Below are 17,977 nucleotides of genomic sequence, written 5' to 3'. Positions count from 1 at the left end.
CCTACATGCCCTTAAGCTGACAATTTTTATTTCTTCCAATGCATGCATCCGGCTTGCTTGCTATACATTAACACACACACATACACCGACAAACAAACATTCCCTCCCTGTCCAGATCAAGGACCCGGCCACAGATCGTTATGAGGTTCCGGTGCCGCTGACGGTTCCAGATGCTCCTGACACTAACGAGAACAACAGGCTTTACAAGGTCCATGTTACCCACAACCCATTCGGCATCCAGGTTGTAAGGAAAAGCACAGGAACCAAGATGTGAGTGTTTCAGTCATACAAGTGGATCAAGCGGGCTGACATTGTTCTGTGTTTTAGAAGAATGATTTAACATAATTCAGTAGCAATTCTGATATGGTGACATATATTGTGTTATCTAATTAAAGTTGTTAGTCTGTAACTCCTTGTTAGTGCTAACTATATTGACTTTTAACCTTGATAAGACTTTACTGGTTAAAAATAAAGGTTAAATAAATTCTATAATTTATTTTTGAATATGTATTTTGGCATACATTTTGTTTTCACAAACACGATGCAATGCCTTCTCATTAAGTTGGCCCCATTTTGGGCAACACAGGTGCGTCTATTAACAAGCAATAAGGTGAGACATAGGATAAAAATTCTACTCAACTATTTGCAGGCAAGAGCTGTTTTTCCGCCTTTGAGATTAAAGTAAGAATGCTGAGTCGACTCCTTTGGCGGTGTTATCCAATCAGAAATTCTCAGGAAAGTTGCCCCGTGTATCAGTGCCTAAAGTAGTTTCCTCTTGTTCAGCAGTCATGATGATGTCACACGAAGCAGTAGAGCATCAGAAAGTCTATTCAAAGCATATCTTTAAGCGAGGATGACATTATTTTGTAGTTAAGCCTTGCGTGTTTTTTTTTAGAAGTGTCAGTTGAAATTTTGCTAATTAAAATTTATGAAGTATGTTGAAGGGATGCCTGCAGTTCCTGCAGGGTTATTATGCTTATTTGTGTCAAACATTTTGTGAATAACTCCCTTTGACAATAATTCCCTCTCTCTCTTACTCTCCCTCTCTCATTGATTTAATCCTCTGTCACTTTTCTCAGTTGGGACTCCTCTGTGCCAGGTTTTACCTTCTCAGACATGTTCATCCAAGTGTCGACACGGCTGTCATCAGAGTTTGTCTACGGCTTTGGAGAGACAGAGCACCCCACCTTTAAACACAACCTTAACTATCACACCTGGGGTATGTTCTCCAAAGACCAGCCTCCTGGTGTAAGTATCACACTTAAGCGTATACTTTTACTTTACATAAATCTACACACATACAAATGAGTACAACCTCAGATGTAGCTGTTACTGTATTTCTCACCTCTGTAGGAGTATTAATACTTATTATAAATTATAATATTATATTATATATTATTCTATAATATATATTATAATATTAATGAATTACCTCGTCATTAGGGCACCACCTCCTTTTTGGTTAGGATTTGTTAGTGCCAGGAGGGAGCACTGACCCTTGTTCAATTTAATCAATGAATGAGTCTCACAATCATAAGTTCTTGTCCCAAACAGTGACTTCTGTTTACTGCAGCTCAAAGAAACAACCAAACACTTTTAGGATAAATGAAGACATTAATTAATAGCTAAACATCTTGAGGATACATGATAAAGCATAGATAATATAATATATACAGACAATATACAGAAAAAAATAAATAAAAAGAAAGTAAAATAAATAATTTAAATAAGGCCTAAGAAAGATAAAAAATTAATAAAGAAAATTATTCAGCAAGAGTGGGAAGTGTGTGACTCAAGGCTTAACATGTTGTACCGGGGAATGCTAAGGGAAAAGCTAATTCAGCTTCTCTAAATAAATTCTTTAATTTTAACGTTATTCGACATCAACCCTTGATCACAAAGCCATGTTATGCCTTACTGTTGGGGTGTCTCATCGTCATAGAGGCGTCATCTTGGCAGGTCCAGCGTTGTTTGACGCAGCATCACCAGCGGTGTTGCAGTGGAAGAGCCCGTGTCAGCTGTGGGCTGTGGCGCATCTCAGTAGATACAGAAGCGTTGAATGCCGTTAAAGAATCAAGCTGTTTCAGGCTGCTCTGGCAGAGTCTTCAGGCTGGCTTCACTTCTGGGTTGCAGTCTTGCTGTCAGAGAGCAGTTTCAAGCGTTCTTCTTTTTATTCTTCTTCTTCTTCTTCTTCTTCTTCAAGGGTTTAAGTTGCAGATTCAGGCTTTTGGTTGGCTTGTAGTAACTTAAGTTGAGTGTCGAATAAAGTTTAGTCTGACTACGTTCAAGTCTTCGGCGGAGTCTTCTTCAAAATAAAATACTGTACGTGTTTACTTCAAATTAAGTTACTATACGTGGAAATACGAGACTTGATGTTACTTGATGTTGAAACCGCATCAAACTATGTCATTGTCCCACCTGATGAAATCGGAGGGGTGGGGGTCAATTTTATATGCCAATAAAACAATTTGCTTGAGTGGGGAAAAGGCTGCTTCTTTAAAGACATTTAGCATATACATATTGTCTCTAAACAAAAAAGTGCTCATTTTAGCCATGGAGTGGATCAAATGTGTCATTTTATCAACAAAGTGAAATTCAAATTTATAGTACTGTCCTATTTTGACAACAAATTTCTGTTCTCATCAAAAACAGACAACATATCACATGATCTACACGTGTTTCCTATATATTTTCTTGGTATACAGAAATATATAAAGTAGCACAAAGCTTATGATGTGATACAGGTTCAGATCAGTGCTGAATACGAGAAAGATTGAACACTAAAAACATTCATTCGGATCAGATCATTATTAGGATCAGCGAAAAAAAAGGGAGGTGACAAATAAAACTTTGTTTTCCATTTATTCTGTAACACACTAACAGCCAGAAACAGCAAGGAACTTTTGCCCACGGTCTTAAATGAAAACAACATTTAAGATGTCCAATGTTTAAATAAAATATAATAAAATATATAAAATATTCAATGCTCAGTTATTGCAATGTGAGGCATGAAACCTTCCTCTTTTAAACAGTGAATGAAACAGCCTCTGTCCACATCATCAAAACTTGATGATAACAAACATTCATCGCTAACGTCAGTTAGCAGCTAGATGCTAATAAGCTGCTCAGCTGCAGCACGTTAAACAGCAGGTAAACATAACTCAAATGTCACTTCGGAACCAAATTTGATGCTGGTTTGATCGTTGCTCTTCAAAATCCCTGTTAACGTTAGCGAAATGCTGTCTGCCTATGACTTGTACTTACAGCAGTTTGTTTACTTTGTCTCAAATGAGACATTAAATTTTGCAATTAATCCGCAGTTCATATGCCTGCCGAACCGTGAGGGGCGATCCGTATGGATCACAGATCAACTACAATCCATTACTCCACTAGTTAACACTTGTTATTCTAGTTACTTTAAGCTTATTACTCAGTATACGACTCAGCTTAAAAACAAACTAAAGAAACTGTCAGAAGCAAGCAGCTAGACCTCCTGCACTCATTCACTAATCACAACCACAACCACTCAAGTAAAAACAATGGATGAGTGAGTCCAGACAGCTCACTGTAACTTCAACAATCAAACTAACGTTACCCACAATACATTATATGATCTCTGCTGCATTCTTGTTAAGGAGATAAATTCACACAACAGCCACACAGAGACATTTAACCATCAGAGATGAAATTAGCGACCAAAGAGACAGAGAGAGAGAAGCTGTATCTGACTCACGTTATCTGACGTCTTCTTCTTTCTTTCATGAAGATGAAGTATTCATGTCATAACGTCCATTTGTAGCTGTTGGACATCTTGTATGTTAGTTAACAGAACTTTGTGGCTGCTGGTTAACCAGTCTGATATCATTAGCAACAATGACAAACAAGCTAACTCTCCTGGTTGTTTCTCTGGTTGCTTCTCTCTCCAGCCTCCCCGGCAGTGTCCTGCTGCTGCTGCGCTGACCAGTCCAGATAATTTCTCCCATTAGCTTAACAACAGTCCTTAACAGTCCTTCCATGGATGTATAAAGAGTCCTTCAGGCTGCAACCAAATATTCTTTTTTATATTTTGATCTCCCTTTTGCCTCTCGAAAAATAGAGGAGGATCAACCTCCTCTGCCTCTATGGACCAGCCTCCACTGGTATATATTGATGTGTATATTAGCTATACTTGAAGGAATGTTTGATGGGTAATAATTTCATAAACAAAATTTGACATTGAACTAAATTACTATTTACAGCAGCCTTTTCTATGCATTGGTGTGTTCTATCAAAACTTGTGGCATTTGTAATAGAGCACCCTGCAGTAAATGTCTTTAACATCACACCTTCACAGAGGTGACTTGTAAACAACCTTCCTGCACAGTATGTAAACTTGTCTCTCTCACATTCGTGTCACTTTGATGTGATGCTGTTGATATGAACGCCGGTTATAGAGTGTCATCATGTTTTCCCTACCGGTGTCAAGGCCAGACAGGATGAGGTTTCCACCTGCATCAGCATTATCCAGCCTAATTGCTGAGCTGTCAAGACTGCTCCACAGGGTTCAGACAAATGTTATGGTGCCCCTCGGAGAGCAAGGGAATTAGAGTAAGGACAAAAAAAAAAAAAGGAAAATGAGAAAAAAATGAGACAGGATGACATGGACCAATATAAAACCAGTAAAGCCATGTAATCACTATTTTTGATTTGCTTAACCTAATTTAGGTCATAGTAGGAGAAATAATAGTCAAATTAAGACATATAGCATTCAACTTTTAGTCACATTATTTATGTGCTTTGTAGACATGTACAAGCTATGACTTTGTGGTGTGGACTTACAGTGTAAAAATATTTAGGTCATAGTAGGAGAAATAATAGTCAAATTAAGACATATAGCATTCAACTTTTAGTCACATTATTTATGTGCTTTGTAGACATGTACAAGCTATGACTTTGTGGTGTGGACTTACAGTGTAAAAATATTTGTGCACAACTAAATATAAAAAGAACAAACACCAACAGAACAGTATACATATGAAACAAATGCACTGGATACTATCTGATTCTACTCTCACGGATCTTTTTTGTTGTTTTTTGTTCAAAATTTGCACAGACATGCCACAAGGATACACAACTGTAGCAACATGAAAAAAAGTTATGGTTTCAGGTTGAATACTTGATAATTGAGGGAAAAACAGACTTTATTATGTGCTATGGAAGGGATATCTTCACTCAATAAGTGAGTTGTGCACCATAAAATATAAAGGAGAATATTAATATAATGTTTTTTTAGGCACAAAACCTGTTCAAAACCCGTTTTAATTCTGATAAATGTCCATACAGTAGCTGGGTTCTTACAGTAAATGTACCCAGAATGAATGTGTCTGTATCCATACATGTGTGTTTGAGCAAGAAGTCAAGAAAGACCAACAGAGAGAGACCACAAGAACATGGTCACTGGCTGTCACTCTCTTGAGTCAGGCCATCATACCATGTAATAGGGCCACAATGACACATGAACCTACACAACAAAACAGCACACACATACAAACCAATTTGACAGAGAGGCAGAACCAGTCCTCAGAGCCATCACATTACAGGTACAGTTTAACAACTTCTTATATATCATAAGTGCAGGAGGCTGATAGAGTGTGACATGCCCATGAGTTTTCATTGCAGAACGGTGACATCTAAAAGTGGCAGATCCCCCGTCCCCTGGCACCTTTCAATGTATTCCTCTTCGCCAAGTCTGTCTAGTTCCATATCCTCGTCTCATCATTCAGGACAACAGTAGGGCCCTCTCAGTTCTAACAGGAGAAGCACTCAAAAAGTCCAAACACTACAATATGTTCATGCAGAAAATCAGTGCAAGCAAATGCAATCCTACATCTACGAACAAAAAAAATTTGCACAAGATAATTGGTTAAGTAGGCATTATAAACTATTTTTGAAAGAGCACATAAAGCTCTCTTCTGTTAATAAATTGCCAAGCTGAGAAGGGTAACCACTAAGCTACGGTTTTGTCATTAATTTTAATATTCTGTATGCTACATAAAGAGCCTCCTAATTTTGTTATAGCACCCAACAGCATTTTAAATCTCAAAATAACATCCCAGCTCTCTGCTGATGTCTTCAAACTCAGGCCATTTCACTGCTGAGTTTCAAAACCTAAACAGTGAACGGGGAATTTAGAGATCCAATTCTTTCAATAAGGTTTATCCATCTCAAACTTCCCTTTGATTCTCACTCTCTGTCTCTCTGCTACAGTACAAGAAGAACTGCTATGGAGTGCATCCATTTTATATGGGCCTTGAGACCACCGCCGATGCTCATGGTGTGCTGCTGCTAAACAGCAATGCCATGGGTGAGGAAAAAGAAAGAGAAACACACACACACAAAGGCATACACATGCATTATCTGTACATGCACATATGGAAATACAACCACCCTCACACAGACATATTGCACACACACACACACACACACACACACACACACACAAAACACTCAATTACATATGCAGTTGGTATTTATGTATTAATGAGTGAGGCCATTTTCCATGTTTTGAGCACATGGCCTTTGACAGGGAGTCTTATATAAGGCCAACACACCCCATGAGCACTACTCATGTCCACTTTTTCATCTCTGCATACTGAACGGCAAAACAACTCTGACAGACACAGACAAATGAGCATGCACTACACTATACATATATATATATATATATATATATATACACATACATACATACATACACACACACACACACATATATATATATATATATACATATACATATATACATATATGTGTGTGTGTTATATCCATACATTTTGATTTTTAAACACAAATACCTACACTTTTATATATTCCAACCAGTTTCAAATTTGATCTTTTCAGAAAATGCATTTTTATAATGACCAAAAAAGTGAATAATTAAGTACATACATCCATTTCATTCTACATAAGTTGTAGAAGAAAATTGTTTAGTTTGTTGTCCTCCCATTCCTGCCTTTCTACACTGCTTATTTACTCTTTACATACCCAGATGTGTAGATGTGACATAGTTAGTGCACACAGACTCACCACTTCATACACTTATTTGCTTTGTGTCCAGATGTGACTTTCCAGCCTACTCCAGCTTTAACCTACCGAACTGTGGGAGGCATCCTGGATTTCTACATGGTCCTGGGACCTACACCTGAGATGGTGGTGCAGGAGTACACTGAAGTAAGTCTCCTTGGTCTTCTGGTTTGTTTGTGTGTGTGTGCATGTGTTTGCCTGTGTGTGAGTGTGTTTGTATGTGTGTGTGTGTTTTGTGTCTGGCCCTGGGCCGCTGTTGATGGACTGCAGCAGCTGGGAGTTCCTCGCTTCATTGCGCTCTCTCATTTAGCCAATCTAAACACACACACACACACACACACACACACACACACACACACACACAGACACCCACACAATCAACACTTTATGGACACTGTCCCGTTTTCCTATAAAACAACTTTTTCTGTGCTGAACTGTTTTGACTTCTTTGTTTGTTTTTCCTCTTAACAGTTGATTGGGCGACCTGTTCTACCAGCCTATTGGTCCCTTGGGTTCCAGCTCTGCCGTTACGGTTACTCCAATGACCAGGAGATATCAGATCTGTATAGAGACATGAGGGCAGCAGGTATACCCTATGTAAGTTCCCGGACAAAGACTCTATAAGATCCCTGCGTTGAACATAAGACTGGCAAAAGAAAGTAACCAAAAAACATTACAAGAAAACACAAATCATCCCATCTCATATGTTCCCGTTCAAATTTAGATTGTGAACCAAATCTAAACTACTACTGTATATTTTTGTGAGTTCGGCAGAGTGTCAGTTTTTAAATAATCATCTGTCACCACTGGCAGACTGTAGAATGAGAAGAATTAATATATGCTTAGGAACAATTGAATCATGATTTTATTTTTATTTTTCATGATCCATTTGTTTAGGACAAGTGTATTTTTGATATGTATACTAAACACCAGAAATGTGAAATAACATAAATAAATATTAGAGGACACAATGCCCATACTGCCTACATACAACTTATCCAGTGTATTTGGCTTTTACCGAGCCACTGATTTAATTCAGTGTTAAATCCGTGTCTCAGCGTATGAAAAAAAATTCATCAGAACTAAAACAATCTGAGAGTTTCTTCTTTTCCACTGGAGTATAGGGACGTCCAACTCAGTGGATTAGATTGAGCTAAACCCAACATAGTATCTACCCATATTTCACAATAGCATTCACTGTATGCAGACAATAACTACATAAAACTAAATTAGATTAAAGAAGATGTTAGGATGAAGCCGAACAGAGGTACTGACTTCATGGGTTACATACATGGGTACACCCAGTTTAACCTAATAATACGTGACCTCTAATTTCATTTGAAATCCATCCCATTGTGGGTTTCACAGCCTCTAGACTTTGCCAGTTTATACCAGAACCAATAATTCTCTCTGACAGTGAAGTTTGTAACAAAACAGAAAGTAATATCCATCTGTGAGAGCACTGTGTTTGACCATGGCAAGACGTCTCATGTGGAAACAGGCCAGAATCCCATACCTCTTCATCATGCAGAACAGAACAAAAGAATGTCCATTGATAATCAGGTGATCCCCAGAATATGCTTTCACAAAGCCCTAACCTGCAAGGAGCTGACGCCAGCCAAAAAGAATCCTGCATCATTAGTTGGAACGAAAAGAAGCAGGGAATGCAGCTACTTACAAAGGCTACATGTGAGCTAGCTTTAAAGAATAACCAACCTTGAATTGCCATAGACATGCCAGAAAAACCAAAGTAGATGAAGTTTTGTTGTCACTGTAAGCGATAAAAGCCAGAGAGGCAAATAAACTATTTATTACTTGAAATCTCAACAGTTAGGAACATTTCTGACTTACTGACAATAAAGTTGTATTCATAAATTGTACATTATCATTTTTACTTTCTTACTTTCATAGCAGTTAAAAGTCAAATGTTTGGACTAAAATGAAATGCATGATCTAATGAAAGCCTGTGATTTCTACTGTTATTTTGTCATACAAATACCTGAATCTAATACAGGAAGATAATGCTGTTTTACCTTAATTCTATGTGTTGTTCTGGTTCTCATATAGTCAGTTTAGCCTCGGTTAATTTGTTGTCTATGAGTAACTGCCTGTATCTGTTGCAGGATGTTCAATATGCAGACATTGACTACATGGATCGTCAGCTGGACTTTGTCCTGGACCCTGAGTTCACTGGACTACCTGCCCTAGTTGACCGCATGAGGACAGAGGGCATGAGGTTCATCTTCATTCTGGTAATAAAATGACATCATTAACTAGTGATACACTCAAGGGACAAAAATCAAAAAAAGGAAGGTGTAACTATTCTATAGCGATATTAAATGTCTAAAGCTTATATCTGTGAAAACAAGATATTAAATCATACAGAATTACTAGCCAATCTCTTCTTGGCTCATCAAATCAAAATCTTAAATTTTGTGTAATTAATTCTAGGATCCAGCCATCTCAGGCAATGAGACACGTCCATACCCTGCCTTCCAGAGAGGTAAAGCAGCGGATGTCTTCATCAAATGGCCCAAAAACATCAGTGATGAAATTGTGTGGGGGAAGGTAAGAGGGGATGGATGGCCAAACAAACAAATGTAAAAATGCTTATATACATATATTGATAAAGCAACAGAAACTGACAAAATAATGGCTTGTGCATACTGTACGACATCATCTTTGTGTGTTTGTTTGTTTGTTTGTTTTGTTTTGTTTTTTGTAGGTTTGGCCAGATTTCCCCAATGTCACAGTAGATGAATCTCTGGACTGGGATACCCAAGTAGAGGTACGGTATTTCCCATGTTCACTCCACCGACACAACACTTTCTGGCTTTCCACATATTGCAAAGTATACCTAAACATTAAATTAAAGAGACAATTTTTCAGAATTTAATGTGCTGATCATATGACTGTCCCATGTCCAGCTCTACAGGGCTTACACCGCATTCCCTGACTTCTTCCGAACTACAACAGCAAAGTGGTGGCATCAAGAAATCAAGGATTTCTATGACAATATTTTGAAGTTTGATGGCCTTTGGATTGTGAGTGACCTGAAAGAAAAAATTACCTTATTTGCATTCTATTCTCATTGGGCTTGATTTTCATTTCACTTTTATCCCCTACTCTTTCTCTCTCTTCATCTATAGGACATGAACGAGCCTGCCAGTTTTGTCCATGGCACAGTTGGAGGGAAATGTCTTGGTGATCCACTTCTAGAGAACCCTCCATATATGCCACGTAAGACACATATAATAGTATTTTCTGTTCTCCTTAAGTTATAATTAGGTTATCAAGCTCTGATATCACTATATGTTTGTTTGTGTGCCCTACCAAAAGCCTTGGACTCGAAACATCTTGGCTTAAACCATAAGACCCTGTGCATGAACAGCGAGCAGATACTCAGTGATGGAAAGAAAGTCAGACACTATGATGTCCACAACCTCTATGGCTGGTCCCACACCAAGCCCACCTATGAGTAAGTATTTGTGTGTCTGTGTGTGTGTTTACATGAGTGTGTTTGTGTGTCAATGCTTTTGTATTACCTAGAGAAGCAGAATACATTTGGAACTAGAAATATTATCACAATGAACTCTGAACACTGTGAGAATAAATATAGGTAAGGAAAATGTATAACTTTGCGAACACATCTAGGAGGAAAATGTCGCCACATGAGATGCATATCTGTTATCTTCCAGCTATCACAGATTACAGTCTCATCAAATCTTTATGATGATAACCACCAATATGAAACTTCATTGGTCGTTGTGGTGAAATTCTCTCCTCACCACAGGGAGACCCGGTTGCAGAGTTAGCTATATAAGAGCCTGGGAATGATTGGTACCATTGGGCTTTGAGCCCAGGTGCTTTAGCCTTGTTAATGTTCGAGGACAATTTTACAATTTTTTTTATTATGTTGTCGCTTTTTGTGTGTGTGTGTGTGTGTGTGTATGGTGTGTGTGGGTGTGTGAATGTGTCCTTCTACGTCTATCTTTATGACAGACCTTCAAAGGACTATTTGAGGGTTAAAACTTAGTTTTAAGATTAAAGTCAGAATTAGTTTTAGGTTCAGTTTAGGGTAACGGTTGGGGTTAGGCATTTAGCTGTGATGGTCAATGTTAGGGTAAGGGGCGAGGGAATGTATTATGTCAATGATGGTCCTCACAAGTATAGAAGTACAAACGTGGGTTTTATTTCCATGTGTAAAACAAATCTCTCCCCTCTGTGCAGTGCCCTGCTGAATGTGACAGGTAAAAGAGGCATAGTGGTGACCAGGTCCACTTACCCCTCCAGTGGAATTTGGGCTGGACATTGGCTGGGAGACAACACTGCTAGCTGGGACCAGCTATATAAATCCATCATAGGTATATATAAACATAGACAGCAAATATACCCCTATAAAACTAAAAATAAAACTGCATTGTGAGCAGTAATCTGACAATATCTAGATCTTACATACTTACGACAAGGGGGAAATGTGATCGGATGATGTGCAAAAAGAGAACAAAAAAGGAATCTTTAATTTAACTCAACGTTTTCCTTTTTTTTCCACAGGCATGATGGAGTTCAGTCTGTTTGGCATCCCTTATGTAAGTATCATCATCTGATCTTGGTTTTGACAAGACATAATCTTATTGATGTGACCTTGTCCTCTCTAAGTAGATTACAGCGGCCTGAGTGATGTTATTTTGTTTGCTAGACTCTTTGATCAAAGATCGTCTTGAAACACAATGTGCAGCTTGTCATTACGAGCCCCGCCCCCCGCAAAAGGCCTGGCACTAGTCAATCAACACCTATAAGAGTGTGTTATTAATTGAGTACTCTTAAATGAAAGTTATTTTTTTCTTTTCTCTGTCTTTTTACCCATCTATCTTTGTCTTTATTTCTGTCATTTCCTCTCTCCTCACATGCTGTCCTTCCGTCTCCTCTCATCTCTTCAGTGTGTCTCTAATAATAATGATCTGACACCTCATTGATCCCTATATAGAAAATCAATTGCATGCCCCCAGCCACAGGGTCAGATACACAACACCACACACTCCTGCAGTGTCTTTCTTGCACAAGGACACTTCAGGAAAATGATGCTTGCAACAAAAGCGGTGTGACCCCACTTCCCGTGGTATGAGGGTGCTCTTTGTAGTCACACCTGCAGCCTGCGGTTCCTTCTTTCTGTCCGTCTCTGTCTCCTGGCACTCAAGCACACACATACCGTCTGTTCCTCTCTTTCAGACTGGGGCAGACATATGCGGGTTCTTTAATACAGCTGAGTATGAGATGTGTCTTCGCTGGATGCAGCTGGGTGCCTTCTATCCATACTCGCGCAACCACAATGGCAAGGGTAGCCCGGTGAGTAAATTCAAAACAGGAGAAAAAACACTCGGCTTGCATGACACAGCTCAAACTACAACAGGTGGAAAGACACTACTAGGGTTCAGCACCAGGTTTTTTGAGATCCTGGTATTTCCAGTGAATTCTCACCAAACAAAAAAAATCCCAGGAATCCCAGGAAAGGAGTGATATATTCCTGGGAAGTAATTTCAGAATCACAGATAATCATTCAACCCAATACAAATTAGACAGCACAGTCCATGCATTTACATCCTAAGTTCTCTGTTTTACAACTCTGCATAAGGAACTGGATGCTTTTAAAGGATATGAGATATGATTTCACCGGCCTTAAATGATACCAAGCACAGGTATTTACTCTAGCTCAAGATCTGACCGAAAATCTGGTTCTCTCTCTTTAGCTAGCATGTTCTTGTGCTCAGAAAATAGCTCAACTTCTACAAGTACACAAAAAATGTTTACCTGCAGGCACTTTTACTTATTTGCAAAAAATACAAACTCAGTTGCTTTCTCTACCTGCCTCTCTTAATCTGTGTCTGACATATACATACATACACACACACACACACACACACACACACACACACACACACAACTCCACAAAAAGATAGACCTGTTTGGTGTTGTAGTGTCGGTGGCATTCATTCTAGCGGTGACCTTTAAGAGCGTTGGAACACATCTGAGAAATCCAATAACGCCCGTCCGGAGATCGATCCCACCGGGCAAAATTTCTCTGCACTGGAGTCTGCAATACTAGACAGGACACTGTTGTATGTGTATGTGTGTGTGGGTGTGTGTGTGTGTTTCCATGCCTATGCTTTTTAACGGCACAGAGTGGGGATATAATTGAATTCTCAAGGTGATCTGGGCACCGCTGCACACCACCTAACCTCCACTCCACACACACATACACCCCGCGATTCCAATCATTTAATAATGGCTTGCAAATGGGTGTTTAAACATGGAGAAAATTGACAGAAAAAAAGCACACACAGCAGGGGACAGCAGCACAAAATGATAGTTTGAGAGGAGATAAAGTCAGGGAGACAAAAAGAGAGAAGAATATATAAAAAGAACTGGAAGAAGAACAGTATAGGCGTGTAAACCAAAGATGAGAAAGGAACAGACGGATTGAGAGGAGAAAATACTGATAAGCAAATATAAATAAAGGCAGGGAAGGAGGAGTTCATAGGCTATGAGACAGAGAAAGAGAAAAACATGTTGAGGGATGAAATTGGCAGAGAATTAAACAAGACTGCAATTTAGCAAGTTAAATGGTGGTGACACATATTAGTGATAAGGATCTGAGAGCCTGGACAAGGCTGAATAAACAATTTGCAGATTTTGAAACAACTGCAATCAAGTCAGAAAAGGGATGTGAGACTAAGAGGAGGGTTCTTGGTAAGAGAAGAGAAGATACACAAAGCAGGAGTGAGAGAGAGCTTTCAAATGTTTCAAAAAAGGGAATCAAGGTCAGCTATTTATGTAGTCTACTGTAAAAACTGTACTATTTTTCCAGTCAGCCATATAAAATCCGCAATCAACAGACAGTTAGCGACTGTAACCTCCAGTCTGCTTAACAAGGCGTTTGATAACAAAGTATTAACACCACAAACCAGACCAGAGGGTACACAAGGTCAGAGACAGTGGAGAGAAAAAGAGAAGAGAGTTTTTTGCAGAGTCATTCCCAGAGCTCTGTCACGCCTAGTGTCTCTTTGCCCTCAGACAACTTTCAGTGTTGACCTCCAGATAATTTCACTGCACCAGCAATACACTGCAGTGTCCACAGTCATATCAGAACAATACCAAAATAATTAAAGATATATCCTCCACCAAGAGTTGGTTCAGCAGCATAGTCATATTCGACTCATGTATATTGTTATTCACACAATATTCAACGGGACATATTATTCTTCGTCTAAATATATATTTTCTTGTTCTGATGTGAGCTCTGCAATGCAAAACAGAAACCCAGAGGTTTATGAGACAGGGCGAGGGAGTAGATTCCAGACAGATAAATGAAGAGAAAGTCCATGTAGAGGAGAGAAAAGATGAGAAGGTCTGACACAGCCAGATAACCTAATTTTTCCTTGAAGCCGCGCGTGCAAGTGCGCGCACATTCATACATATCTGTCTACAATCAATGTGTGTCACAAGGCCTTTTGCCACTATAAATGTGATCATGAATTAGGTGAATCTTTGAGATGGATTCTCTGTCTGCTTCTCACTCTTCAGCTCTGCTTTCATTTCTTCATCAGTCCCTCCTCTGGTTTTCCACAGATGAAAAGTCTACCTTGAGGGTCCAACAGACACTGGTAGAACTGTCAAGTCATCTGATATTTGTGTGACTCCATGTTAAAAAGAATTAACCAAGTTTTTGGGAGATCATCCTGTTGGTGATCTTACCTCTCATGTAGTGACACTGAAAGCATTTACAACACTAAAAACCCTAATTAATCCATATTCATATCACACTAATACAATACAGGACCCAAACTGGGAGAGACAATGTTAGTGTCTTAAACCCCTAGGCTGCCAGGATGCCCTATGGTTACCCCATGAGGGTAAAGCCTTGGGTGGAGGTGGTGAAGCAGTTGAGTTGAGTTCTAGAAAGTTTTTATGCATCCAATTTTAAAGTTTCTAACACTACCAATGATATAACACATAGAAAGGTACAAAATCTCAATTCTGAGAGGCTGAAACCAGAGAATGATTGGTATTTCTGCTTGTTAATTGACTTAAATGATTGATTGACCATCAAAAATGTTGCCAATTAATTTTCTGTTGTTTGAATAGCTAATCAACTAATTGTTTCAGCTCTAACTGATTGTTCACTAGCATTTTATTTGATGCTGTGAAGTTTAACAACAATGTTTATCTGGTATTGTTTTGGTTTTTGTTGTTTGTCTGCTTCTAAATGGCAAACTCCATGTTTAATGAGCCTCTGCAGAGAGGATGTGCCAGTTTTCCTGCTATCATATGTAAGAATAGCATTACAATTATGGATATTTTAAGGAGCTCCCCTTTACCAAGTGTGTATTTCATCCATTACTGACTGACAGCTTGCCAGGCTAATGCAATGCTTTGGCTATTATGCTCTATCTCTCTTCCTACCTCCCACTGGTCATTGCATAACTGCAATATATGACACACATGGACACAGATGATTGAGCATTAAAGAAAGAGGAATTTCACGAGAAAATGATTTTTGAATATAACTAGACCAGACCAGAGCCAGAAGCTTTAGACAAACAAAACTGCCCGAACCTGACCAGACACCTAATGCGTTGTCGGAACCTGTTGGGTTTGGTATTGGGTGGCAGAATTCGACTGTGACCTCCTGGTTTACAAATAAAGCACTGCTTGTGTCAGCTGTATCTGTTTTCTCCTCTAGTTTCCAAGACCAAGCCCATAGTCACTCATTCATATTCTTTTGATCAGTCTCCCGGTCTCCCTCTTACACACACACACAGACACACACACACACAATTTAGCATGGTAATTACTTCCCGGTGAACACATCTGATTGTAAGGCATGAGGGTGCAAAAGGAAGGTTACTGAAAAGGGAGGCAGGTATAAGAACTCTTGGGTTTCCAGATAATTACAATCTTGTAAATTTCCTCTAAAAATTAAATGATAATCTGGTAAACTCCTTGGGTCATAAGATAATGGAAATGTTCTGTATTCAATCATGTACTGGTAGGCCTGTACTTAGTAACTGGGCTACAGTTATTAATTATTATCAAATCTGACCCAGCTAAATTGCTGCTGGGCAGGAAATGTTTGACGTTTCATTGCTCTGTGATTGTTTTCATGATTATGTGAGTTGTGTTTTTGGGGGGTTTTTTATATATAGAAAGACAGGAGAGATATACACACAAATTCACACTAAGATACCCATAACTACATAACACACTGACAGGGGCCCCAAATATACAGTGCATAAACATGCACACAGTTATATGCAAATGCAGAAAACACAGACAGACAGACACACACACACACACACACACACACACACACACACACACACACAGTATCATAGGGAAGAGCATATGGTGATGACACGCTTCAGCTGAGGATCTTCATGGTCTTCTGTGTGTGTGTGTGTGTGTGTGTGTGTGTGTGTGTGTGTGTGTGTGTGTTAGTGAGTGTGTGTGTGTGTTAGTGAGTGTGTGTGTGTACTTGACCAGACTGATTATTGTCCTCACGACAGCTCCAACAAATGAGCTAATACATTTAGATTGGCCCATATCTACAAAATGACAGTACACCCTGTCCTCTTTTTCTGTCCTTGTCTCTTAAGGGGATGTTACACTTTGTTGCCAATTAAAATTAGGTAAATGTCAGTACAGTGTGCGGCAGAATAGTTTGAGCATCATTTATCAGTGTAATTGCGTGCAGCCCATTTTAGTATTTCTGGCATGCCACTAACTAGCTAATGTTGCTGTCAGTCTCTCTTTATGTCTTGTAACATTTTAAAGTTATTCATTTTCAGCATGTTGAAATACAAACAAAGAGTAAACACAATGACCAAAAAATGTAGCTGTGTGTGTACATTTATATCCACACACAAATAATAAAGTAAAAAATAATGCATAGTGTCTTGATTATCTTTACTGTATGTATAGCCTGTGTGTACTTGTGCCTAAGAGAAATGAACCAGAGCTTTTGAAAGGTTTAGTCAAACACTGAATAGTTGTCTCTATCTATACAGTATGTAAACAGTCTCAATCAGTGGATATTGTACAGGTATTTTGACTTTTTTTGTCCATTAGATTTGCATTCCTTAAAACATGTTGTAAACATATATGTCAACTATAGGAGCACCTGATAAATTAAATGATTCAGTGGCTGCTAAAAAAGTAAATAAATACAAAAGAGATATTTAGATTACATCTATTATTTGTGATATTGGGCTATAGAACAATAAATATGAAATATACTTGAAAATAACTTTTGATTGGCCATTCCCTAAACCTCTCCCCCGTTCTGAGCAAGCCTATGCACGGGGCTTTAGTCGGATGAATACTTTACATTTAAAGGATGGTCGCATGTTTTTCTAGCCTTTCAAAAACCAAAAGCCTAGGAAAAAAGTGTAAGGATTAATTTGCTCTGCTCTGATCTGATCTGCTCTAACCTAGGATACAGTCATTGTCTGGATAACAAGTGTACTACCTACAGAGGTAACAGGTCGTAGCTTCCAAGGTCATGCTGCACACATTAACTATTAACTGTGTACAAACAAAAAACAGGGTCATGTTAGCACAAAATTACAGACATTTTGTTTCTTAATATTGGGAGGAGTGAATATAGTCACACACTACACTCTTCTAATACAAGAATTATTTTGTGTTACGTGTCTTCTACATGGATCATCAGCTGGCAAGAATGCTGACTCCTTGCTTGGGACATGCAGCTTTAGCCTCAGTCTTTTGGCATGATATCATGTATGTAGTTATCAAGGGCATATTTAAGACCCTTGACAGAGCTGAAAACATTAAAAGGTCTCAGTCTGGCATCAAGTACCTATTGTTTCAAAAAACAAGAATTTTGAGTGGCTGCAAT

The 17,977-nt window shown here is 38.8% G+C and overlaps 1 protein-coding gene across 2 annotated transcripts in view; it reads left to right on the top strand.

Moving 5' to 3' along the window:
• Positions 1-17,977, top strand: part of si (sucrase-isomaltase) — a 74,806-nt gene that overhangs the window by 40,079 nt on the left and 16,750 nt on the right. For both annotated transcript variants that reach the window (XM_067594427.1, XM_067594428.1), the window contains exons 27-40: positions 116-270; positions 1,080-1,248; positions 6,247-6,343; positions 7,097-7,209; positions 7,534-7,659; positions 9,186-9,314; positions 9,514-9,630; positions 9,788-9,850; positions 9,990-10,106; positions 10,212-10,302; positions 10,402-10,540; positions 11,293-11,426; positions 11,617-11,651; positions 12,292-12,408. In XM_067594427.1, the coding sequence (XP_067450528.1) occupies positions 116-270; positions 1,080-1,248; positions 6,247-6,343; positions 7,097-7,209; positions 7,534-7,659; positions 9,186-9,314; positions 9,514-9,630; positions 9,788-9,850; positions 9,990-10,106; positions 10,212-10,302; positions 10,402-10,540; positions 11,293-11,426; positions 11,617-11,651; positions 12,292-12,408 (1,602 nt within the window). The remainder of the gene's footprint in view (positions 1-115; positions 271-1,079; positions 1,249-6,246; positions 6,344-7,096; positions 7,210-7,533; positions 7,660-9,185; positions 9,315-9,513; positions 9,631-9,787; positions 9,851-9,989; positions 10,107-10,211; positions 10,303-10,401; positions 10,541-11,292; positions 11,427-11,616; positions 11,652-12,291; positions 12,409-17,977) is intronic.

Source organism: Thunnus thynnus, chromosome 7 (genome assembly GCF_963924715.1).
Source record: "Thunnus thynnus chromosome 7, fThuThy2.1, whole genome shotgun sequence".
Taxonomy (NCBI): domain Eukaryota; kingdom Metazoa; phylum Chordata; class Actinopteri; order Scombriformes; family Scombridae; genus Thunnus; species Thunnus thynnus.
This window is presented reverse-complemented; position numbering and strand designations above follow the sequence as displayed.